This window comes from Lutra lutra, chromosome 17 (genome assembly GCF_902655055.1).
Source record: "Lutra lutra chromosome 17, mLutLut1.2, whole genome shotgun sequence".
NCBI lineage: Eukaryota > Metazoa > Chordata > Mammalia > Carnivora > Mustelidae > Lutra > Lutra lutra.
Genome location: NC_062294.1, coordinates 35,937,697 through 35,964,621, shown reverse-complemented (window position 1 = coordinate 35,964,621; position 26,925 = coordinate 35,937,697). Strand labels below are relative to the sequence as shown.

At 40.9% G+C, this 26,925-nt stretch overlaps 1 protein-coding gene across 1 annotated transcript; it reads right to left on the bottom strand.

Annotated features, from left to right (window-relative positions):
* Nucleotides 1-9,886: 9,886 nt before the first annotated feature.
* DNAJA2 (DnaJ heat shock protein family (Hsp40) member A2) lies at nt 9,887-25,665 on the bottom strand. The gene is made up of 9 exons (XM_047711377.1): nt 25,435-25,665; nt 23,944-24,003; nt 23,407-23,630; nt 20,437-20,517; nt 20,057-20,190; nt 17,791-17,987; nt 12,778-12,922; nt 12,470-12,597; nt 9,887-11,692 (listed from the first exon to the last, which is right to left on the bottom strand). Exons 1-9 carry the CDS (start codon nt 25,510-25,512, stop codon nt 11,501-11,503), a joined length of 1,239 nt encoding a protein of 412 aa, XP_047567333.1. The 5' UTR covers nt 25,513-25,665; the 3' UTR covers nt 9,887-11,500.
* Between the last annotated feature and the right edge of the window lie 1,260 nt (nt 25,666-26,925).

Sequence of the window (26,925 nt, the reverse complement as noted above, 5' to 3'; positions counted from 1 at the left end):
GGAGCAGAGACAACACCAACTCCCTACCCACCCCCAACACATGTGGACAATTGAGGTTTCTCAAACCCATAAAATAAAATGCTGTCACCTTCCATTCCTTTCTATATGGAAATGCTGGCACTGGCATTGTCTGGGTCATGTAATTTAGGTGAGCATGGCCCCATCTCAGGCTCACAGTTGGGCATGGAGGCCAGGCCCAGCATCCCTGCCCCCAGAGATGGGCTCAAGGATGGTGTATGACCCACATAGGACAATAAGTGCCCCATAAGGGACTTTTGCTGGCAGTGTGGAGAAAGAGTTGCTGCTTTGATGGGGTTGCTGACTTGGTTGTATAGCATCAGGTTGAAGGCCAAGCCCTCCTTGGAGTTTGGACTTGAATGAGAATCCCGTCTTCATCACTTATTGGCTATGTAATCTTTATGAAATTCCTTAATATCTCTGAGATTCGGTTTCCTTATCTATAAACTGGGGCAACAATAATTTCTACCTTCCAAGGTTGGTGTGGGGTTCGTATGACATAACATATGAAAACACTGGCATGTACCAATCATTCCATGATGTTGATTGGCTGTTATGACACCATCCACACCCTGGGATGTGGAGGCAGCAAGCTTCCATCCTGTTCAACCTGTTCCTCCACAGCACTGCTGCTCTCTCACCAAATACATATGTGTCTATGTGTATCCTTTTATACTGTGTGTACACATACACACACACACGCATATACGTATATCGACATATATATGTCGATGAGGCATCACCAGATGGTGACAATACACCTGGGATTTTAGAGGAAACCAGTTTCAAATATTTGATCCTGTTGATGGAAAGCAAGTGGCAGCTTCTGGCCACAGGAGCATAGTTCCCATCCATCTACGATACAAAAGGATCATTGCTGCTCTGGTCATGTGTTTTAAGCCCTGTCAGGAGATAGATTTGAGCTGGGCCACCTTTACATCAGGTAGGACTCAACTGGTTGCAAAGTGACAGAAAACCCAACTCAAATCGGATCTAATCACAAGAACTGAGAATGAGGAAGGTAGTCGTTTATTGGACCAGAAGTAGGCTAACTTTTCCTGCATAGGGTCAGATAGTAAATATTTTAGGCTTTATAGACTATATGGTCTCTGTTGTGACTGCTCAACCCTGCTAGTGTAGCAGAAAATCACCACATAAAATATGTAAAAGAATGAGTATGGCTACATTCCAGTAAAACTTTATTCACAAAAACAGGTGGTAGGTTAGATATGACCCATCGGCTGTAGTTTGCTGACCGCTGGTTTTAGGGGAAAACCAGAGTATAAGTACCCAGAGGAGATAGAAAAAAAGTAGCCAAAATATAGAAAATGCCCATTATAAGCCTTTAATGCTCCTGACATAGGCTTCATTTTCTGTCCTCTTCAAGCTCACACAGGAAAACGATGCTGACTAGCTGGGCTAGGGATTAGTCTACATGGAAAGAACAGAGAGATTCTTTCTCTCTTGAGTCTACTGTATCAGGAGTTCAAACTCAGGACCTGGAAGAAGGGTAGACTGCAAGCTGGGGAGCCTATGTGCTGAGGTTTTACTTCTTTTTTTTTTTTTTTTAAAGATTTTATTTATTTATTTGAGAGAGAGACAGTGAGAGAGAGCATGAGCGAGGAGAAGGTCAGAGAGAGAAGCAGACTCCCCATGGAGCTGGGAGCCCGATGCGGGACTCGATCCCGGGACTCCCAGGATCATGACCTGAGCCGAAGGCAGTCGTCCAACCAACTGAGCCACCCAGGCGTCCCTGAGGTTTTACTTCTTAATAAGCTGATTTCTTTCTTCCTTTTTAAGATTTTATTTATTTATTTGACAGACAGAGATCACAAGTAGGCAGAGAGGCAGACAGAGAGAGGAGGAAGCAGGCTCAATGCTGAGCAGAGAACCCGATGCGGGGCTTGATCCCAGGACCCTGGGATCGTGACCTGAGAGGGAGGCAGAGGCTTTAACCCACTGAGCCACCCAGGCGCCCCAATAAGCTGATTTCTTTTGTGCCAGTTCTAATTTCTTAGGCAGACCACTGGAACCATGATTGTCCGTGGATCAAGACTCTTGGACTTTCAGTGATAGGTTATTATGGACTCCTCCCCTTCCAGAGGGGTCTCACTGCTTCTTATGCCTGGTGTGTCTTTGTTAATTGCAATTACAAAATGCTTTAGATGTAAGTATGTACTCATCAGTGTTAGTAGGACGTTAATCAGCCATTGTACACTCATGTTTTGAAATGTTTTGGTGAGATAAACAGGTACACCATTGGCAAAGGCATTCTAAGGATTTTATGTGGACAATGTATTAAATGGTTTAAGGAATCTTGTGTTGAACAAGTGTAGTCATTAGTCCTCTGTGAGTAAATATGCGGAAGGACAAGGAAACTCGGTGGACAAACTCTTTGGGACCAAAGCTATTCTAATAATAAGGAGTCAGAAGGTTTCCAAAGGAGATGTCAGAGCCGGTTAGTGGAGCACTGCTTCTCCATCCTTGAAGTCTTGGATCTTTCTCATGTCTGAAACATAAGCTGTGACAAGAGCCTAACCTATGGTTGAATCTCTTCTCTTTGAGAGCAAGAAAGGAAGCATCCAAAGCATAAATTCCTATAACGAGGCCACTATAGTGGACGTCTCTAGATTGTTGGGATACTCAGGGAGGATCCAACACTGTCTTTCTGGGTACCCAGCTACCAACCCTCTCGGATCAAGCCACAGAGGACCTAGAATTTAAAGAGCTTTAGCTACGAGACATCCTTGGACCAGGATGCCTGGGTGGCTCTGTCAGTTAACCGTCTGCCTTCAGCTCAGCTCACAGTCTCAGAGTCCTGGGATCGAGCCCTGCATCAGGCACCCTGCTCACAGCAGAGAGTCTGTTTCTTCCTCTCCTTCTGCTGTTCCCCTGCTTATGCTCTCTCATGCTCTCTCTCAAATAAATAATTTTTTTAAAAAAAGTTTATAAAAGAAAGACATCACTGGACAGCGTGATGAGAAAGAGAATGGGATGAAGTGTCACCATATCTGTCATGCACTGTGACCCATATTGACAGAGCTTGGTCATTGAGAGCGTGGGGCAAAGTCTCAACTATGCCTTCAAAGAAATAGCTCAGGTCTCAATCTGCTTTTAGATGCCTAAGCAAGGCCAAAACCTTGGAGACTTGAGTCTAGCTGTATTTTTTTAAACATTTTATTTATTTATTTGACAGATAGTGATGACAAGTAGGGAGAGAGGCAGGCAGAGAGAGAGGGGGAAGCAGGCTCCCTGCTGAGCAGAGAGCCCCATGCGGGGCCCCATCCCCGGGCCCTGGGATCATGACCTGAGCCAAAGGCAGAGGCTTAACCCACTGAGCCACCCAGGCGCCCCTTGAGTCTAGCTTTAATCAGTTGTCCATGAGGGAAGCCCAATTCCCACTGGTATCAGGATTAGTACATAAGGCTTGATAGGCAGGTGCTTCCCTGGAACAGTACCTATACTGTCTCAGGAAGTGGCATTCCCAGGCATTCTGACTGACTCTTGTGTCTCCTAAAGTTAAATATATGTTAAATATAGACCCCCACTTTAAATATAGATCCCTGTTTTATGGATTTTGGTTCTACAGGGAACTACATCATAGATTTCAGGACTGAAAATTATGCCTTAATGAAGTAAAAAAGTAAGTAATCATAACTTATTTGGCGAGGAAAGTATTTCAGCATGAGATCTTTGGTACTGAAGAAGCTGAGAAACTCATTTTGGCTCTATCCTCCAATTCTAATAGGGATCTATTATTTTTTTAGAGTCCTTTTTCAGATTTAGGTCATTATTTCATATCTTCCAGATTTTAGATTAGGTTCAAAGGTCAAGAGGAACTCCTTTCATTCAATAAATAATTATTTAAGTTCTACTATGTGCCAGTGTTTTATGCATTAGAAGCTTAACTTTGTAATCTGTGCTTTGTGTACAAATGCACAAAGACATATTTATGAAGTTATTATCCGTATGATTGTTTGTAATAAGAAATAATTGGAAGCAGCCTAAGTATCTATTGTGAAAATTAATGAAGGGAAACCTCATTTAGAATGGAGTCTGGGAAGGATTCCTGGCTGGCCCAGTCGAGAGAGTGAGCAACCCTTGATCTCGCAGTTATGAGCTCAAGCCCCATATTGGGTATAGAGATTACTTAAAAATAAATAAACTTGGGGTGCCTGGGTGGTTGAGTTGTTAAGCATCTGCCTTCAGCTCAGGTAATGAACCCAGGGTCCAGGGACCGAACCCCACATCGGGCTGCCTGCTCGATGGGAAGCCTGCTTCTCCCTCTCCCACTCCCCCTGCTTCTGTTCTCTCTCTCTCACTGTGTCTCTCTCTGTCAAGTAAATAAATAAATAGAATCTTTACTAAATAAATAAATAGATAGATAGATAAACAGACTTAAAAGAAAAAAAAAGAACGGAGTTGGGAAAAATTGAAGGGGGAGCTCTCACAAACTTCTGTTACAGTTTACTTTACACTCCTGAGCAAGAAGTTCACCTTACTTCCTCAACAAGAGGGTGGAAAATTACCTCCTTGCCCACCAACACCCCAGCTAGTGAGAAACTGTCACAATTCAGCCAATGAGAAATCATCACCACCCTGAACTCTTGCTTTCCTCCAATAGACTTTCTTTGAAAGCAACCCCTCTTAGCGTCTTCATTTTTCTCTATAAAGTAATATTTCTCTCCTTTATTGTCCAGACTTGCCTATGGTTTGCCATTGTTTGTATGTCACGAATTGTTAAGTCTTCTGCTATTTCCCAAATGAACTTGATTTGTTGGTAAAATAGCTGGCTATTTGATTTTTAAGGTCAACATTATCAATAGAAGATTAGATTATGGTCCATCCAAACATCAGGACTGTGAGGTCATTGAAAAGACGACATAGATTATTGTGTCAGTATGCAAATATGGCAAATGAATAAAAAGACCTAAGAAAAGTTGTTAAATAAATTGTATCCCATTTTCACATACACAGTCACGAGAAAATGGTAAAAGTACATCTGCGAAGAGGACTAAAGATGGAAGGTTTGCTTCTATATACATTAAAAAAATCTTAAAGAATGAAGACCAATCTGTTTGCATGGATAGTCCCATTAGTATGGGATTTGAGAAGGGGATTAGTCATTTTTCAAATCTCATTTTTTTAAAGATTTTTCTTTTATTATTTGACACAGAGAGAGAGATCACAAGTAGATAGAAAGGCAGGCAGAGAGAGAGAGGGAAGCAGGCTCCCTGCCAAGCAGAGAGCCCGGGACCGTGAGACCATGACCTGAGCCGAAGGCAGAGGTTTAACCCTCTGAGCCACCCAGGTACCCCTCAAATCTCATTTTTTAATGATCATGGGCTGCCTAACAGAAAATAATTTGTAGATCACAAGAGGGGATTGGCTGTTTACACACAGATGGGTAAAATACATCAGTAATGAAAGTCCTCAACTTACCACTGTTAAAGAGCTTCTTCAGGTCCTTTTCTTTAGCCTGACTTACAGTGGTACTGGAAATTGGTTCACTTTGACCAGAGATTTAACTGAACTTCCAGAAATTAAAAACAAATGCAATTATACTAACATTCTCTAGAAGTCTGCACCAGACTATGTGGGCTTCAGAGTTCTATCAAATCCCTTGCAACTGGGGATGAATTAATCACAAGACTTTTGGAGTAATTATTAGATTACATGTATTTCTTTGTAATCAAACTCCCAGCTATTGATACTAATATAAAACGTGTTTACTTGAAACCGAAAGAACGTAAGACTTGCGAAGTAGCAAGCCAAAAAAGGAAGTCTGGGTTTATGGATCTAACTTACTCTGTGTGGCATTAAGTAAATGGGTTGGCAAGGAGAGACAAGAAAGTGAGTCAGTATAATTAGTACTTCCAGCAAAATACATAAGACCTAATTGATAAAATTGTTAACAGTAACTTTGTGTGGGTTTCCCAAGTAAAATATCAGTTACCAGGTAGGATCCACAATGTCCTTCCTACTCCTCAGAACCAGATGATTATTATATGCAAAAAAACAGCCACTGTACCAAAATAAACACTGAAGGTTCCATCCCCAGTGTTATACATTTTAGTTAAAATTCCAAAAGCACAAGTAACAAAAGAAGAAAATAGATAAATTGGACTTAAAATTAATAACCTTTGTGCTTCAAAGGATACTATCAAGAAAGTGAAGACAAGGGGCGCCTGGGTGGCTCAGTGGGTTAAGCCTCTGCCTTCAGCTCAGGTCATGATCTCAGGGTCTTAGGATCAAGTCCTGCATCAGGCTCTCTGCTCATTGGGGAGCCTCTCTCTGCCTGCTGCTCTGCCTACTTTGACCTCTTTCTGTGAAATAAATAAAATCTTCAAAGAAAAAAAAGCGAGGACAATCCACAAAATGGCAAAAAAAATTTGCAAATAAAAAATCTTGATAAAAGATAAACTGTAGGGGTGCCTGGGTGGCTCAGTTGGTTAAGCGCCTGCCTTTGGCTCAGGTCATTTCAGGGTCCTGGGATTGAGCCCCGTGCTAGGTTCCCTGCTCAGTGGGAAGCCGCCTTCTCCCTCTCATTCTACCACTCCCCTCCGGTTGTTCTCTCTCTCAAATAAATAAACAAGATCTTTAAAAAAAAAAAAAAAAAAAAAGATCAACTGTGGTATACCCAAAAAATAGAATCTTACTCAGCAATGACAAGAAATGAGTTATCAAGCCACAAAAAGATATAGATGAATCTTAAATGCATATTGTTAAGTGAAAGCCAGTCTGAAAAGGCTACATGCTAACTATATCACTCTAATTATATGAAATTCTGGAAGAGTGAGAAACAGAAGAGGTCACCATGGGTTCAGGAAGGGTGAGGGGGGTTGAACTGGTGAAGCACAGGGCTTTTTTTAGGCTGGTGAAACTATTCCATATGACACTGTAATAGTAGATACATGACACTATGCATCTGTCAAAACACAGTGAACTTTATAGCAGTGACCCTCAATGTATGCAGATTTGAAAACATCATATAGAGGTGGTGGGGGGTGGTTCCTAGGATGAAATGCAGAATATGCAACACAATCTAACTATATTACAACATATTAACAATCTCCCTGAAGGGGGTGAGGTTACTAACCTAAGTCACTTTGGAAATGAAATCTGTAAAATTGAAAGAAACTATTCTTAGCACTGTACACTAGTTCATAACTTGTTTCCCAGGTGGGCATTGGTTTACAGTTCTGCTATCATCAACCACGTATCATCGTGGAATTCAAAAACTAAGCACAAATGGTAGTAGGTAAATGGTGGGAGCAAGCTTTCTCAATGTTTCACTAAAGTAACACCAAACTGATTCATGCAAGTCGGCCAGTTAGAAACAAGTTCTATGCATGTGCCTTGAGAGTTTTAATGTTCTGCAGTGTTTCACTGAGAGAACACTGTGAAATTGTGATAGAATAAGAAATACACATTTGGTCTTTATTCCTGGTTCCCAGCACAGAGCTCTTAAAATCCTTCAATTTCCTGATAGGGGTGGGAAGAGTGTCTTTTTTATACATAACAAGATCTTTTCACCCATACCTGATTTTATGCTAATGAGATGAGTCTTGAAGGATGTTAGCTGGTTACCAGAGGAACCAACTGTGTGATTAGAAGGTCGGAACTTTCAGCCTCACCCTCCAGACCTCCAGCAGGTGACAAAGGCTGAGGTGAAGTTCAATCACAAACGGTCAAGAACACAAAGAGTTCTAAGACCATTCTTCCACCACTGGTTAAGACTGGAGTGGCAGGTAGTGGGGATAATATTCATTTAGCCTTCTGAGCTTTCTGGGCATAGTTGGTGACTTTGCCAGCTCCAGCTGCCTTCTTGTCCATTGCTTTGATGACACCATTTAATGGTAAAAGACCGGTTAATGATGATACATTGTAAGACCAGGACAATGTTTTGTGAACCATTTTGTGTGTGTGTATGTGTGTGGCAGTTTTAGGTTATTAGTTTTTTAAAATCAGTATTTTTTTTTTTAAGATTTATTTATCTATTTGACAGACAGAGATCACAAGTAGGCAGAGAGGCAGGCAGAGAGAGAGAGAGGAGGAAGCAGGCTCCCGGCTGAGCAGAGAGCCCGATGCGGGGCTCGATCCCAGGACTCTGGGATCATGACCTGAGCCGAAGGCAGAGGCTTAACCCACTGAGCCAACCAGGCGCCCCTAAAATCAGTACTTTTTAATGGAAACAACTTGGCCAAATCTGTCACTGAATTTTGAGACCCTACATTAAAACAAAAGGTTAATGGGACAAACAAAAATAAAAACCCCATAAATGGCCAATAAATTTAATCAGTTGTGCCTATGAATGAAACCTCCACAGAAACCTTGAAGGAACAGGCCAGAGAGCTTCAGATTGGCAAACACATCAAGGTGCTGGGAGAAGGATGTGCTCAGAGGCATGGCAACTCCCACATCCCTTGCTTTGGGCATCTCCTCCCTGGGGGTGTTCCTGTGTTGTATCCTTTATGATAAACTGGCAATCTCGTAAGTAGTGTTTTCCTGAGTTCTATAAGCCATTCTAGCAACCCGAAGACGGGGTTGTGGGTAACGCTGATGAGCAGTTGGTCAGAAGCATAGGCAACAACCTGGGACTCGCGACGGACACCTTAAATCGGGCAGTCTAGTGGGACTGAGTTCTTAACCTGCGGGGTCTGCCCTAACTCCAGGTAGTGTCAGAAGTGTTATGAGCAGAGGAAACAGGTTTTTCAACATGATAACCGATTCATTCCTGCAACTAGTGCTGTGAGAAATTTTACACATATAATCAAGGGACATTTCTGCAAAATAGCTGACCAGTATTCCTTAAAACCATGTAGGTCTTCAAAAACAAAGGGAGACTGTCACAGCAGAAGAGCCTTTGCAGATATGACTAAATATAATGGGATATCCTGGAACAGAAAAAGATAAAAACTAGGACAATCTGAATAAAGTATGGGGTGGGGAGGATTTGAAAACATTTCTCCTAAGATATACAGTCAGTAAGCACATGAAAAGATGGCTAATATCATGAGACATTGGGCAAATGAAAATAAAAACTGCTTCATTACCCACTAGGATGACAGATACTAACAAATGTTGGCAGTTAAAGTGGAAAAATTGAAATCTCATACGTTACTGGTAGGACTTAAAATGGTACAGACTTTCTGAAAAAGTTTTGGCAGTTTTTCAAAAGATTAAACACTTACATGTGACCCAGCAATTCCACACCTGGAACAGATCTTAAAGAATTTTAAGTACGTCCACACAAAAATTTATACGTGAATGTTCATAGTAGCATTATTCCAATGGAAAAAGCCCCAAATGCCCATCAACTGATGGATGGGTCAGCAAACGCATGGTATTGCTAGCTACACAACAGATTACTACAAAGTACTGATCCATACTATGACAGAGATAAACCTTGGAAACATTACTAAATTAACGGCTTACAAAAGGCCACATGTTGTTATGAGCCCATTTTATACAAAACGAAACTAGCTTAGTGATTGTACTAGGGGCTGGGGAACAAACAGAATGAGTAAATGCTAATGGATTTGGGTTTTTTCTTCTGGGGTGATGAAAATGTTCTGGAACTAGTGGTGATGGTTGCAAACTCTGTAAATATACTGGAAACCACTGAGTTGTACACCATTTTTTAAAAGATTTAATGGCACAGGAGTTATTTCAATAAAGTTGTTAAAAAGACTCTTTGTAATGTCAATACCATACACGCTTATTCTGTATACAGGTGCTCGACAAAGCAGAGCACGGCCGAGTGCATAACAGATTTTAACAAGGTTGGATTCTCCTTCCATATGGTTTTCACTATGGCCAAAAAAACCTGGGTAGAAGAATTAAAAAAGACTACACTGAACAACTCTAATGTTTTATAAACCTTTATTGGAAAGGCTACAAACTTTATATTGCCACTGCATTTCTTACCCTTAAAGTGGTTGTGGGGAAGTAACCTTGGATACAAAACTACTATGCTGTTGAATCTTGCCCAGGCTGGTTGTAAAATATTTTTTGTACAATGGAGGTAGAGAGGATAGGGCAATAATTTAAACCTCACAGGCCTTGATTAATGCCAGGACCCTTCCCACCCCCACCACATGCCCCCATTCAGGTTATGGTAGACCTAGAAATAAACTACAAGTACTGTGTTGAGGCTCAGGGATGGCATAATACATTTTTAAATTTTAGTTTTCACTTTTCCCTCTTTGTTCTTTTACAAATGTAAAATGTACAACTAATGTTTCTTCTCCCTAAAATTAAAGTGTGTTCTAAAAATATCTACTCTGGGAATGAAAAGAAGGTAATAGAAGATGGAAAGAGCAACACAACATCCTCTTCATAGCAGTTTTACCTGATTTTTCTCACACCAGCCTAAGAGTCTTACTTTTCTATAAGACATTAGTGATCAATGCTTCCCCCAATCTCAAATATTCAACTTAATGGAGACAGAGAATCTTTAACTTAACATTTAATGAAAACAGCATTTTAACAGGTTCTATGCAGACATGGTTCTAATATTGATTTGCTGTTACCTTATTTTTAAAAGGGGTGGTGGTGGGGAGATACAGAGGCTAGGTTAACCTGGCCCCGATGCTCAGGATCGTAACTTGTGAGTTACATAACTCAGATGTCCTTGACTGTACAAAGCATCAATTGAAGCCAATAAAGCCTGTTTCTACCAACATACCAAACTTTCTTTTTGCCTTTTAATACTATAAAATGGGCACATACCTGAGGCATAAGCTTCAGGCCAATGGGTTTTTAAGGGCTGCTTAAGAACCAGAATGAAGGATACATTCTCCAGTTTAAGGATACATTTTACAGTTCAAAGTATGTTCTTCCTTCTAAAAATGTGACACAAAGAATAATTTATACCAACTGCTTTTTATTATCGAGTTTCAGAAACCTTTCACAAGATGGTAAAAAAAAAAAAAGTGGGGCGGGACTTTACAACCACAGCTAATGTTATTTTTTTCCATTGTTCCCAGTCAGCTCCAAACCCATTGTGTGCAAAGCCCATTTTCCATGCATCTAAATGATAGATACAGGCTATGAAATTCTTTATTCTATTTGTAGCAGCTTACGCAGGTGCAGCCAAACACAAAGCTTCAGGACAAATTGTACACAAACTTTACAATGTGGGATTTGGATTTAAAATATGAAACATAAAATCTACACAAAACTGATAAAAATCAAGCACGGATACCAGGACTGAAACTTATAACCCATGTGTGAAAGGGAGTCTTATCTCCTTTCAAGTGCTTTATTCTGCTACAGAACAGTCAAAATGAAGATGTAAAGCTTTGTGGTTAGTTTAAATTATACACTCTGTAGATACTATACCAATTTTAAAAGTTACACATAGACCAACAGATGTCCATCAGTTCATCTGGACTGACCAGACACTCCAGCTGGATCGCTGAAAGCAAACCGGGCAAATGTGGAAAGAAAATCCACCTGTGCAATTTGTTTGCAGAGTTTACTGATGGGCACATTGCACTCCTGGTCCATGATGGCTGCTGCTTTCTTCATCAGAGCTATCATTATAGGCTTCACGCCTCTGACCACCTCCCGAGCCCCGAGTGCTATCAAATTCTTGAAGCTCTACCTCCTCTGTGTCTCCAATTATGTTTGGAACTTCTGGTCTAGACGGCAGAAGATCTTCTAGTTCCTTAACGAAAATCAAAATGAAACAAAAACGTTAGTTTGTGAGCTATCCCTTGGCCTTCCCTCTGGATACAATCCAAAATATATGCTTCTTTGAGAGTTAAATAAATCTAGTGTACTTTAAAGCCAGAGATGACTAACTGATGACCCACCGGTCAAACCTGCAGACATCTTTTGTACATCCCATTATTGCTTAGGACACAAAACACCAGAATTAGTTGCCAACAATTAAACACTGGAAAATTTTACCTAAGACACGCTTTCCTGCATGGAATAACTAATGCTAACCTGGGAGGCTGCCTCTTCAGGTAAGGGATCTGGTGTTCGGGGTGTTTCAATCCTCCCACAAACTTACATCCAGTCTGCTTTAATTCTTTACTATTCCCTGCTTGGCACCATCAACATTTACACCAGCAATTTTTTTTTTTTTTTTTTTTTTTTTTGAGAGAGAGAGAGAGAGGGCGGGGGGTGGGGTAGGGAGAGAGAGAATCTTAAGCAGGTTCCATATCCAGCGAGAATCCTGACATGGGGCTTGATCTCACAATCCAGAGATCATGACCTGGGCTGAAACAGAGCTGGATGCTTAACTGAGCCACACAGGTGCCCCAAGCCTTGCCTTTAATAATCACCAGGTCAGCCCAACGGTCACTCAAATGTTAAAATAGCAAAGTTTTACAAATTACATGTTCTAAGCACCAAAAACAAATCAAACGTGACAAAGGACCACCTCATTATTAAACTTTTAAGTAATTTGTCGCTTATATATAGAGAGAATACTTACAGAAAGCTTGTCTGGGTTGATCCAGTTGTTTTCAGGAAACTGCACATCAAACTTTATGTAAAGATCACCTTTTTCAAAGGGATTACGATACTGTGGCATTCCTTCCCCTCGAACTACACGGACACAACCTATTATTTGAGTAAGTAAAAAGAAAACTATTAGAATTTTAACCAAGAAGCAAGCTGCTCAGTACTTTTTTGAAAGTCACCTACTATAAAAATTTACTAACTGCAAAAACAAAACAAAACAAACAAAACAAAAAAATCCCTCCACATGGAATCCTGGATCAGACAAAAATCAAGACTTACCTGGTTCAATTACTTTTCCAGGGGGGTATTTCACCACAATCTGACGTCCATCAAGGTGCTTAAATGTGAACTGAAATCCACACAGAGCTTCAACGAGTCCTATCTTATATGTCATGTGCAAATCATTCCCATCTCTCTGGAACACCTATAAATAAAGCAAACAAAACACATTAAAAAAAAATTATGGAGCCATACCCTGTTGTGCTGTATTCCTTGAAACGATTTCAAAACCTTCATTCTACCATTCATTGTAAAAGCCAAACTGTCATCATCCCTAATTCCATAAATTTATATAAGGAAACCGAGCTATTCTCATGTAATATGCTAGAAACACCTATCAGAAAAGCGTTGGAGTGACACCTGGGGGGCTCAGTCGGTTAAGCATCTGCCTTTGGCTTGAGTCCTGATCCCAGGGTTCTGGGATCGAACCCCAAGTTGGGCTCCCTGCTTGGGAAGAGCCCGTTTCTCCTCCTCTGCCCATACCTTCCCTCACCCTCCACTGGGCTCCTGCCTTCTTTCTCAAGTAAATAAATAAAAATCTTAAAAAAAAAAAAAGGAAAGCAAAACAATGGAATTGGGAAAACTGGCTGATAAAGCATAGCTGAGGCTCCAAAAACCACAACCAGGGATATTCTGCAATTGTGGCTTATTTTCTGGCCCTGCCTCTGAGCAAAAAGTGTAGACAGTCCAGGGGGATTCTATAGAACAGATTCACCAGACATGATCGTAACAGGGGAAGAGGAGAGCTTATGTTCAACATAAAAAGCTTAACCAGGGGGCGCCTGGGTGGCTCAGTGGGTTAAAGCCTCTGCCTTCGGCTCAGGTCATGATCCCGGGGTCCTGGGATGGAACCCCACATCGGGCTCTCTGCTCAGCAGGGAGCCTGCCTCCTCCTCTCTCTCTGCCTGCCTCTCTGCCTACTTGTGATCTGTCAAATAAATAAATAAAATCTTTAAAAAAAAAAAAAAAAAAAAGCTTAACCAGTAATGCTCGGCCACTAAATGGACTCAATATCATGCTTTACACATGTTTAAGTTTTACATTTAAACTCTGTAAATGTGGGGCGCCTGGGTGGCTCAGTGGGTTAAGCCGCTGCCTTCGGCTCGGGTCATGATCTCAGAGTCCTGGGATTGAGCCCCGCATCGGGCTCTCTGCTCAGCAGGGAGCCTGCTTCCTCCTCTCTCTCTGCCTGCCTCTCTGCCTGCTTGTGATCTCTATCTGTCAAATAAATAAATAAATAAAATCCTAAAAAAAAAAAAAAATAATAAACTCTGTAAATGTGAAAAATTTGCTTAGATGAACGTAAATCAAACAGCAGTGCTAACAGTGACTAATTACACTATTAGCCTATGGCTTAAGTAATGCAAAGATAATTTAATAAACATCAAGTATGTTTCTGAGCTTTCAGTGTGTAGCAAAAATACATCCAATTGCACAAATACCTAACATAATTTTTGCTTATTAGAATTTACAACTATCTGTACTTAGCTCTTGAAATTTAAGATGAAGCAAAATTGCAATGGAAGGTCTCACCCAGATTTTTTTTCAATATGAAATAGTCTCTCCTCCAAAGAATAAAGTAGATGAACACAGGGAAAGGGAAGGAAAAATAAGACAAAAATAGAGAGGGAGGCAAACCACAAGAGACTCAGCAACAGAAACAAACTGAGGATTCCTGGAGGAGAGCTGGGATAATTGGGTGATGGGCATTAAGGAGGGCACTTCATGTTATATGCAACTGATGAATTACTGAATTCTACCCTTGAAACTAATAATACAGTATATGCTAACTAAATTCAAATTAAATACATTTTTTAAAAAAGATTTTGTTTATCTGACAGAAAAAAACAGTGAGAGAGAGAACACAAGCAGCAGGAGAGGGAGGGGGAGAAGCAGACTCCCTGCCGAGCAGGGAGCCCAATGTGGGGCTCAATCCCAGGACCCTGATGAGCCAAAAGCAGATGCTTAACTGAGCTACACAAGCGCCCCAAACAGGATGTTTTAATGTTTTTATAACTGCAAAATGCTAGTGTTTCTGAACATCTTGTAACATTATTGTTCCAGATGGCTCAGTAGGTTAAGCCTCTGCCTTCGGCTCAGGTCATGATCTCAGGGTCCTGGGATGGAGTCCTGCATCGGGCTCTCTGCTCAGCAGGGAGCCTGCTTCCTCCTCTCTCTCTGCCTGCCTCTCTACCTACTTGTGATCTCTGTCTGTCAAATAAATAAATAAAATCTTAAAAAAACATTATTGTTCCAAGAACCATCTATAACCAAATACCCTTCGGTTAAAGCTATATCAGAAGTAGGGAACAAGAGGCACCATGTTCTTAGAAGGGAGCTCAACTTAAAATGATTCCAATTGAAGATGATATCGGGGTTGTTTCAGTGGACAGGGAACTCTGGTGGAGGGGTGAGTAGGATAGAAAATTTGAGGCTAAAATCTGAACAGAGAACAAATAGGAATTCAGGGAATTTTTGAAAAACCAGGTTAATGAGGAGGAACTACCAAGAACCAGACAGTAAAAGACTTAAAGTGATGATAATTTCTGGAAAACAAAGCATAAAGAAGGGAATAACATCACCAGATACTGTGGTTCCTTGCTGTGCAAATGCACAACTGTAGCCATTATCACCAAAACATACATACACCTGTACTGAAAGATGAATCCACATGATATAAAGCAGTCTCAAAATTGAAATGTTTTCTGACTGGAAGATTTGTATGTTCTGGCTATAACACTCACCCTAATCTAATGGCCTGACAACTCCTTTAGCACAACTGCTGGTAGTGGAAAAAAAAAAAAAAGCCCCAAAGTAACTATAAGCTTTTTCATGAACTACTTGAGACTAGCCAAATTTTCTTAGAAGGTTAACATTTTCAGGGCACCTAGATGGCTCAGTCGGTTGAGCATCAGACTCTTGCTTTTTTTTCTTTTCTTTTTTTTTTTTTAAAGATTTTATTTATTTATTTGACAAAGATCACAAATAGGCAGAGAGGCAGCCAGAGAGAGAAGAGGAAGCAGGCTCTCCGCCAAGCAGAGAGCCTGATGTGAGGCCCGATCCCAGGACCCTGGGACCATGACTCTGAACCAAAGGCAGAGGCTTTAACCCACTGAGCCACCCAGGCACCCCAGACTCTTGCTTTCTTTAGGCTCAGGTCCTAATCTCAGGGCTGTGAGATTGAGCCCCATATTGGACTCTGCACTGACCATGGAGTTTTCCTGAGATTCTCTCTATCCCTCTGCTCCTCCCCCACCTCTCTGTCCTTCTCAAATAAATAAATAAGTAAGTCTTGGGGTGGGGGCCCTAGGAGGAAAGGAGTTACAAATATTTCAACCTATAAGATCCTAAGGCAGAATTCTAGGAATTACTATTTTTTACTAAGCAAGGAGCACTTGCTATCTGTAGGTTTGGCAATATCCACAAAGGGCCTAAATATATATGGTAATTTATAGATTTGCTGAGGTAAAAAATTTATCCTGAGAAAGGCTAACATAGGAGAGAGCAAGCTACAATCTAGTTAGGGAATTAATCCAACCAATCAAATTCCTAGAATCAACATTTCAATATAGCTTTACTCTCTATTAAATTCTTTAAATGATTTTCAAAATTCACTTTATTTGTAGAAATCACCATCAAATGAGGAAAAATTTTTAGTACAAACTAAAAAGGTGCCCTCTCTCTGCCTGCCTCTCTGCCTCCTTGTGATCTCTGTCAAATAAATAAAATCTTAAAAAAAAAAAAAATAATAAGGCAGGGGGGCAGTGCCTGGGTGGCTCAGTGGCTTAAAGCCTCTGCCTTCAGCTCAGTTCATGATCTCAGAGTCCTGGGATCAAGCCCCGCATAGGGCTCTCTTTCTGCCTACTTGTGATCTTTGTCAAATAAATAAAAATAAATAAAAAATAAATAAATAAAATCTTAAAAAATAACAACAACAAAAAACTAAAAATGTGGTTGACTTGTGATATAAGAAACTTTAGAGAAACTCAAGTCAATGTGATCAAGTATGATGCCAGAACCCTGTGGAAAGCTGCTATAGTCAAGAATATGGGTGATTACTAAAAAGAGGTTTCCTGAATAGCTCCAAATACCGTCTTCAAGAATAAAGGCCCTCAGTACATGCACTGGACTCCCTGCTTGGCAGGGAACCTGCTTCTCCCTCTCCCTTTGCTGTTCCCCTTGCTTGTGCTCTCAAGTTCTGTCAAATAAATAGATAAAATCTTAAAAAAAAAAAAAAAAAAGTGCAATGGTATAATCAAAATAATACATACTAGATCACGTCATTGGACCAGTTAATTATGCCTTGTATATAACATACAATATGTATCCAAAATAATTATTTTTACTTTTTTAGCATTTTATTTATTTGAGAGAGAGCACGAATGTGAGAGCACAAGCAGGAGCAGGGGGGAGGGGCACAGGGACAAGCAGACTCCCTCCCATCTGAGCAGGAAGCCTAATGTGGGCTTGATCCCAGGACCCCACGATCATGACATGAGCCAAAGGCAGATGCTTAACCGAGTGAACCACCCAGGCACCCCCAAAATAATTTTTTTTTAAAACTGCAGAACCTTTTAAGAAAAGGTCACATGGTAAACCCAGAATGTAAAACAAATCAAGAGAGCAGCACTGAAGACTGAAGTCCTATCCACCACTCACCACCCACCACCCATCAAAGGAGTTTCACAATGAAAAATGAGCTGCCTTAGATCATCTGGTCCAATGCCCTTATTTTCATAAACAAGGAAACTGGGGTATAGAGACAACAGGATTACTTAAGATTATAGTGCTAACCAATGGCTGAGCTGGAACTAAAACTGACTCCTTTTCAGTGCTTCTGACTGTACCTGCTTTGTTGGTCTACTAAACAGTCAGTTCTTATAAACTTAGCCCAACCACATAACTTCTATGTTCAGTGTTGTTCCAGAGAACCCAAAAACATCTAACTTGTATCTTAACCATGAGACCCATTTCCGAATAAAACAAAAATTAAACAAACAAAAAGGAAATTACCTCATGTTCCTTCTCTTGTAGCAAAAGTACAATGTCTCCTGGTTCCACTCCTGGGGCCTGATCTGCTTCCCCAGTGAATGTAATTCTCTGTCCATGTTTCATGCCTTTGTCTACGTGGACTTCAAGAATCTTGACTTCTTTAATCACCTTCTTCCCTTCACATTTTTTACAGCGGTCCTTTTCATTAATTACCTCTCCTAGAAAGAGAGAACATTTAAACTCTCAGCAAGAGTATTACATTGTACTCTTAAATATTTTTATTAATTAAATACATGTTTTAGATTTAACTGCTATGTAAAAAGTTTTGTTTAAATTATCATTCTTAATAACAGAAACTCACATCTTACTACAAGTTACCTGAAGGACCCAGCTACCTGGTTCCATTTCAAGAAGAAATGTTACGAGAAATGTAATACATCTTAAACAATACTTTCCTGACTCCTGACTACATTTCCTAAAAGTTAAAACAAAGCCTAAGGATCAAGGAAACAAAATGGGTAGTCAGATGCTAAAGCTTCTACAAGTGCTACTTCATTTTTTGTCCTCAGTCTTAGTTTCATGTAAGTTTAACTCTACTGCCAGAGACAGCCCAAATAAAAACTTAAAAAAATCTTTTATGGCTCATTGTTACCTTGTATATTGGGTATATGATTTTATTTATTTCCTAGACTAACCCCTGCCCAGACATCCTATTATAGATTTCCCTTTTATTTAGGTACACTATCACTGAGATATTTCCAAAACCAATAAAGAGATGGCTAAATTTTAGCTGACACTGAGTATCCCCAAACCAAGTTTAGGACAACACAGTTTCTTTTCTAAGCATTCTTCTGAAACATTTAATTAGTGGTATAATAAAGTAAAACTGAAGCTCTACACAGTACATTGTGAAAAAATAGCATTCATTTTTACTGGCTGATTACTGGCACACTTTAATGCTTAGGTAACAAGTATAATTAATGACTTCAGGGACTATTTCTAGAACACTACTCTCAAAAATTATGTTCTGTAAAACACCAGTTCCTCATAATGGTACAGAGGTAAAGATTTCAGTAAACTTTGGTTCCTTGATAGCAGGAACTGTCAGAGCTTTTAATAAGGTAAAGTGCACTAAGACGTTCCAGGAGGGGAATATAATATACAGTTTCTCCATTATTTCACCACTTCCTGGACCAATCTGGGAAAAAATGCTCTAGAACTATGCTGCCCAATGGTAGCCATCAGCCATCTGTGGCTATTTAAATTTAAAATTCAGTTGCTCAGTCACACTAAGCTACATTTCACATACTGAACAGTCTCAGGTGGCTAATGGTGACCATACTTGACACTGCATACACAGAAAAATTTGTAGAAATATTTTATTAGAAAAATTTTGTAGAATTTTTGTATATCATTGTACATCATTGTAGAAAAAATTTATTAGATGGCACTGCTCTAGAACAGGGTCTGGCAAACTAAAACCCACAGGCCAAATTGGGTATACCCATTTTTCTAAGGAATGTTTAACTGGAAGTCAGTCATGTCCATATGGTTATATATTGTCTGTAACTATAAAACCACTACAAGGACAGAGGTGAGTAGTAGTTTCAGAAATCACTCTGAGGGGGCGCCTGGGTGGCTCGGTTGGTTCAGCCACTGCGTTCAGCTCGGGTCATGATCCCAGAGTCCTAGGATCGAGTCCCGCATTGGGCTCCCTGCTCTGCAGGGAGTCTGCTTCTCCCTCTGACCTTCTCCCCTCTCATGCTCTCTTTCCCTCTCAAATAAAGTCTTTAAAAAAAAAAAATAAGAAAGAAATCACTCTGAGCCCAAGTATTTCAAAGCCATTCAAAACCTGAAGTAGTAAAAAAACAAAACCAAAAACACAAAAACCCTGAAGTATTTGCTTCTGTGAGAAGAGCTTCAATCCTCATTATGCTTAAAAGCTAGCTAGCTAAAGCGTACAGTAAAACCCTCCACTTATCAGAGTAACTGAACAATGTGCTGTCTCCCTCTTTATCAAATATAACCTTTAAAAATATAAAGGGACAAAAAACCTTTGCCCATTCTTTTGAAACTAAAGACTAACATTTCACTAAACAAATTTAGTGTTGTGTTCATTCCGCCTATGCATAACAGAATAATTACTTTCATATTTGTCTTTTAGAACTCTGTATCTTTAACAAGATGAATACAAACACATGTTAAAAAAGAAAAATTATAAGCCTCTCCAATTCCTGCATTTCCAATCCATTTCAACATAAAAGCAGAGAAGTATTGGCATGCATACCTTCTCCATTACAATCAGAACACACAGACTGCATCTGTTGTACCATTCCTGGAGCCAGCTGTCTGATCATGATGCGTACACCTCGACCCCGACAAGCACTACACTTCTGAACAGCTCCAGACTTTCCGCCTTGGCTAAAGGAAGGAAAGATGTAAGTTAGATTTTTGCCCACAGACCATTCCATTGGCCATGACAAACAGGAAATGTGCTTTTCACCTTCATCTTCAACCTCCAATGACTAGTATTTAAACTTTCAAATGTATCAGAAAATGTTCTATTTGGGTAGTTTAAATCATGAATAATTTTTACCTGGTATAGACTAAATGTGCCACTGAAAGAACAGAAATTAATTTATTTCATAAACCTGAACACACACTTACCCACTGCATGCACTACAGAGTACATTCTTGCTAAGTTGTAGTTTGGTTGTCTTGCCATTATACAGATCTTCTAAAGACACTCTGGGAAGAAAAGAATTAGGTCCAATCAAATTCTGCCAAATTCTTCTAAATATAAGATATAAATGACAGCTTGTGCAGCAAATTCTACTATAACCTTTTAAACAATTCAAAATCATCTTACATTAAGTCAACTGACGGAACTTTTATTTTGTGGCTCAAATTAGCAGAAGAATTTTATGATTATGGACAGTATATACGGTGCTCAAAGCCACAACCTATAGGATCAGGCCAACAATTTGCTACGTTGTGTTTTCTGATAGAGCTGATAACTGAACAAACTCTAGCACCACAACCTTATTCTGGCCTCAGGCAGGAGCCTCCATCTAATACAACCCTCTGAATGAGATACAATTATTATCCTCATTTTACAAGACAAAACTGAGCAGAGGTTAACTTGCCTTACTTGGTCACACAGGCAGCATAGCTCCAGAGTCCACGCTCTACTAAAGGCTCTGCTCCCCCCAAGAACAATTTTTAGAATGGTGACAAAGTTATAACTTATAGGAGTTGTATGCAACTTAGCTTGCATATGTCTCAAGAACAAAACAAAACAAAAAACAAAAGTGACCTTATCAACAGTGGGACAAAGAGGAGGAAAAGAACAGGTTTTCAACAGAGCCAAGAAGTTTAAGAGGTCTCAAGGAACCACTGACTTAGAACCAAAATTATACCTTTGAACAACCTTTTTATTTTATTTTTTTTTTAAAGATTTTATTTATTTATTTGACAGAGAGAAATCACAAGTAGGCAGAGAGGCAGGCAGAGAGAGAGGAAGCAGGCTCCCTGCTGAGCAGAAAGCCCGATGTGGGGCTCGAACCCAGGACCTGGGATCATGACCTGAGCCGAAGGCAGCGGCTTAACCCACTGAGCCACCCAGGCGCCCCATCCTTTGAACAACTTTTAACAAATTTCCAAAGGAGTCTATGATTTTTTAAAAAAGGACAGTTTAAAAGCCTATTAAAAATACAAAACTGAGGGCGCCTGGGTGGGTCAGTTGGTTGGGCGGCTTCCTTCAGCTCACGTCATGATCCTGGAGTACCCAGATCGAGTCCCGCATTGAGCTCCCAGCTCCATAGGGAGTCTGCTTCTCCCTGACCTCCTCTCTCCTGCTCTTTCTCATTGTCTCTCTCTCAAATAAGAAAATAAAATCTTAAAAAAAAAAATACAAAACTGATAAAATCCAATTCACCTTTATACAGCATATTTAAATTACAGGACTGTTCATTTCCAAACTAATCTCAAAACAATCTATGTGTATCAAGTCTCAAAAATACTATTCTTTAGGGTCTGAGAGCAATTCTTTTAATGTGGTTTTACTATTCTCATTGTGTTTTAAAATCTCCTTTAGCAGTAAAGAATGCACCTATACTATTTATTTTGTGGTATTCAAACCTTCCCAAAATCATTACCTCAAGCTAAAATTTGTATGTTCTAGGCAGTGTAAGAATAAAACACTACCAACACTTCCCAATGAGATAGCTACAACTTAATCAGACGAAAGCAATTGGCTGCATCTGTCTTTTATACCCATAACAATCTTTAACCAAATCATCTACAAAAAACAAATAGGTAGCTCTTTTCCTCCTTACATATCAAATTACACATAGTATACAAAACCACTACCTAAGAGGCCAGAAAAATACAGACACTTCAACAAACATGGCTTATGAAGGAAAAGTATGGGTAATGGTCTGGCCAAGCTGGCACTCTCCACCAATGACGCTAAACTGGCACAATCCTTTATAAGGCAATTTAGTTGTAGTTATCAGCCTCAAAATGCTGAAGCCTGCCTGGATATCTCCGCCAAGAAAAGACAATGCTGTATATAAATACAGTCAAAGCAGCTATTTATTACAGAAAAAAATTGGCAACATCCTCTAGAAAAGGTGAATGCTTAAATAAATCATGGAATGGAATATTATAAAGTCACCCAAAATGAAATCCTGTAACAACAGGTAAATTTTAATACTGTTAAAAGAAAACAGCATCTACTGTATACGTTGAAAAAATTTTAAAGTGAGTATTAAGATTTATTAAGGCACAGCAAGTACTCTCCTGATCTTATTTACCTCTTAAATCACTTCTGTATCAACTAACCCACTGTACTTGGAAGAATATCCAACTGATAATTTATTTCTAAGGATAAATTCTTTAAAAATACAAACAAATTTAAGAATGAGATTCAAACAATGTAGAAGTTTACACTTCCTCTTATCTACTCAAATATAGAAATCAGGTAATAATGAAATATTTTAAATCAACACTTGAAAGTCTCTGGTATTTGCTAGTAAAACCATTACTGATTCACGAAAAGATAAAAGACCTCACAAACTTTGCAAAGTAAAATAGCTATTTTCATACTGTAGAGGGCTCATGGGTTCACAGTCTAAGACCAAGGTCAGACACCATTCATACGCTGGCAGGTTAATGTCAGGCTAGAAGCCAGCAAGCTCCATGGAAACCAATTTAGGAGAGTTCACACGGAGGATCAAGTAATGAGTGACTGTAACATGTAAACAAACTAGTCACAGTCCCTCACTTTGTAAGTTTTTAAATAAAAAGTAACTTGGAAAATTTAAATACTTAAAAGAAAATAATCTTCATTATTGTAATTTTAAATTATATAGTAACAAGTGGCTTCAGACCAATATAACAAAACCACCCGCCTCCTCAGTAGAAACATCAACCATCCTTTAAGATCTGTAGCAAAATACAAACACCCAGGTTATCAAATTCAATTTAGTCATCCAATGAGGACAGGAAGGAAATGGAAGATTTTTTTTCTGACAAAAGACAGAACATTTTTGATACCTTTAGCTTTACTAAGCATTACTACTTGAAAAAATAGTACTCAATATTTTTTTAAAAAGAAAAATAAAAGATATTCACTTAAGTGGATGCATCATGTCTTCTCCTCTTCTTCTGCCATTTCGACTTCTACTCTGATTGCCCATGAAGCCGAACAATCCCCCACCAAAAATGTGAGAGAAAATATCATCCATGCCACCACCTCCACCGCTACCTTCCCGAAGACCTTGTTCTCCATATCTGTCATATAATTCACGCTTCTCAGGATTTGACAGTACTTCATATGCAAAACTGATTTCTTTGAACTATTATATAAAAAAAAAAAAAGGCAACAAGGAAAACAATTAGATTTTCAAGTAGAGGAGTGGGGGAAAGGCTACTGGAACCTGGAACCCAATTATTCTAACAAAAGCTATAAATTACCTTTGGTTTGATTCTGGTCTTATCTCCCACCTACGACTGCCTGGAATGTTAGCATTCCCAATACAAAACCAAAATACTCTTCATGTAAAAGTTTGGCTTAATGGGAACAGATGGGACTTTTCTTTACAAGATTCCTTTTTTCAAGCAGGGCAATTTAAAACTTAAACCTCTAAGGAAAAGTCTCAAGTAACTTACTTTGTCACCAGCATTTGGATTCTTATCAGGATGGTATTCCTTGGCTAACTTTCTGTATGCCTTCAATACAAAAGAAAAATTTAAAAAAGGTTACATACAAAATCTGATTTAACGATTTATGAATACTAAATATTAATTTTTCTGAGAAGCAATGGGTTAAAACCACAACCTTCCAAAAACATCTTTTATTCATTGAGATTGTTTGACAATCTGGATTCATAAACCGAGAAAATCTCAATACTGTTTACTAATTTATTCACCTCAATACTGTTTACTCACTAACCAAAAACAAAATATCGGAGAAATCGGTATTTTCATTATTGTCAAATGTCTCTGATGGCCAGTAACCATACCAAGACGACTCCAATGAAGGCTAAAGAAAAGATCGTTAAGTTTGTTAAAACTGTGAAACATTTTAACTAAAAATTAAGCTAAGGTTAGAGCCTCTGCTCAGGATGGCTCCTACCTTCGCTCTAGGGGAAACATCAGCCAAGAGAAGCTCCTTTTACTTTTTCATGTGGAGGATTAATTAGGGTATTAGTTAATTGGAGTGACTTCAGTTTTCGTGAAGTTGCATACATTTAGGTGGCTAGGATACACAGCACTTAAGTCTATTCAGAGACACATGAATTATATAATACAGACCAGCATTTCCGGTAAGGTAACAGGAAGTCCATTTTACTCTCAACTCTACCGTCCCAAGGCCTAAGGAGCAGTCTCATTTTTTCTCAGCTTACAAATCTGGATACTTGAAGCTCGGTGAAGACTGTGTAGGGCTCAGTCACATGCCGCAAGTGCTTTGAAATCTCGAGATCAAAGATTCGCAGCACTGCAGAGCGCAGTAAGACCTTATATTTATTTTTAGTGTACACTCAGGTGTTTGGCTGGGACCCACGGGCTACTCCTGAAGCGGGTACAGACATCTAGGCTACCTGCCCACAGAACAATACACAGACGCACGGGTCGGTGGGCGAAGGAGGAAGAAAGGGAGGCGTTTCTGCGGCTGCGGCACCCAACTGCCCGGAGGCACTGGCGGGGGCGGCCTCAACCCGCCCGCCAGGCCCTAGACCCAGGCCGGACTCGGCTCCGAAGCCAACGACCGCGGCGTAGACAACTTCTACCCCGAGGCCGAGATGCGCTGTGCGCCTCTGTCCAACCTGTTTTTCCAGGGTGATGACCTCCGCGCGGGGAGGGCCGCGCAGGCTGCAGCCTCCCGGGAGCGCCCGGCCTCCGGCGCCTGCCGGGGTAGGGAGGAAGGAAGCGTTCCCGTCGTGTTTGCGCAGGGGTGGGTTTTATTTGCTGCATTTGCGGGCGGGCGGGGCCGACAGCCCAAGGTCAGCCGAGGCCGATCTCGCTGCCGCTGCCGCCCCCCAGCCTGAACCCGCAGCGTCCGGCGCCGGCTCGTGGGCAGCCCCGTAGCGCGGCCTGGCCGCCTCAGCCGAGCAGGCCCGCGCCCCTCACACCTTGCCCGGCCGTCCCGCTCCCCACTACCTTCTTTAGCTCGTTCTCGCTGGCGCCGGGAGGGACGCCCAGGATGTCGTACAGCTTGGTGTCGGCCACGTTTGCCATGGCGGCCGGCCCGGCAGCGCTTAGGGAAGAAGGCGACGGAGCAGACGGAGCGCAGCCAGGCCCACAGCGGCGTCGGCGGCAGCGCAGGCCGAGGAAGACAGCGAGGGAAAGAGGGGCGGGGCTGAACTTTGACCCGGCGCATGGCGCGCCGTGACGTCGCTGCGCGGAGTCCGCCCCCAAGCCCTCGGCCCTGGCGGTTGGGGGTCGTGGTGGAGGACCCCGCGATAGGCTGGATTTTCGTCGGGGTCCGGTCACGCGGGCGGGGTCCAGTGTAGAAACTGAAAGAACTGTGACCCGCGCTTTCCAAGAATTTCAGCTCTCTGCGAAAGGCATTTATGGAGAGTGCTGAGGGGGATGAAGAGGCTACCCCCTCAGTCAGCTTCGCGGGCAAGAAAACCAGGCCGGGCCCCCGCGGGAGGCCCCGCAGAGGTCGTCCGCCGAATCCGAGATGCCGCAGGTGGACCCTCTGCGTCTGGTTCCCTCGGGGTTTAAGATGAAAAACAGCACCTGAGAGAGTGTGTGTGTGTGTGTGTCTTTGTGTCTCTGTCTGTCGTGTGTGTTTTGTATTAAGGAATTTTTAACCATCACAGCAAGTAGTATGTTGCATCGCAGAGTACAACAGTTAGCTACATTTTACCGATTTTGTTTCATTTGTCTCCTCCCGCCCGTACTCCCTAGTCTCCAGTGTTTTAAGGGAAACCATTTTATTCATAAGTGTATATACCCGACATGACTTTTTTAAGGCATAGCCACATTTAATGAAATTAAGTCTTTCATCTAATTCTTTGTCCATGTTTGGATTCTCACAGTTGCCTTAACGACCTTTCACAGTTGGTTTGTGGCATCCGGGTCCAAATTAGGGCCGACCCGTTGCCTCTGGATCACATGTTTAAGTCTCTTAACTTTATAGCATTAAAATGAGCCAACGCCAGAGCTCTAAAGGGTATAAGGCAGCCTGGCTGGACAGTTACCTGGTGATTGATGCCCATCAATTTACGTTCCTTTCAGAAAATGTTTGCCGTGCACCCACCACGTGCTACGATGTACAGTCACCTGGACTAGGGGAGGGGAGGGTTACAAGAGAATAAGCCACAGTGTCGGCCTTCAACTCTAACGGTTTATGGAGACACAAAAATAAGATGTTTTTATCCTTTGGAACGCAAACTCGTCGTAAAGACTTCAGCATAATCATCTCAGAATAATCTCTCTTCCTTGGCATTCCTCCAGCCATAGTTGTGGAGGGCCTTGAGTACCCTGCCAAGGAGTTTGCAATTTATCCTGAAAACTCTGGGGAGTAATTGGTGGGAAGACATGGTACTCCTTCCACCCAACTCTTCCCTTTTCTTTAAATCCTATCCAAAATGCTCTTCTTTCAGTGAAGTTTTACTTGATTCCACAGCCTGGTGAACACCA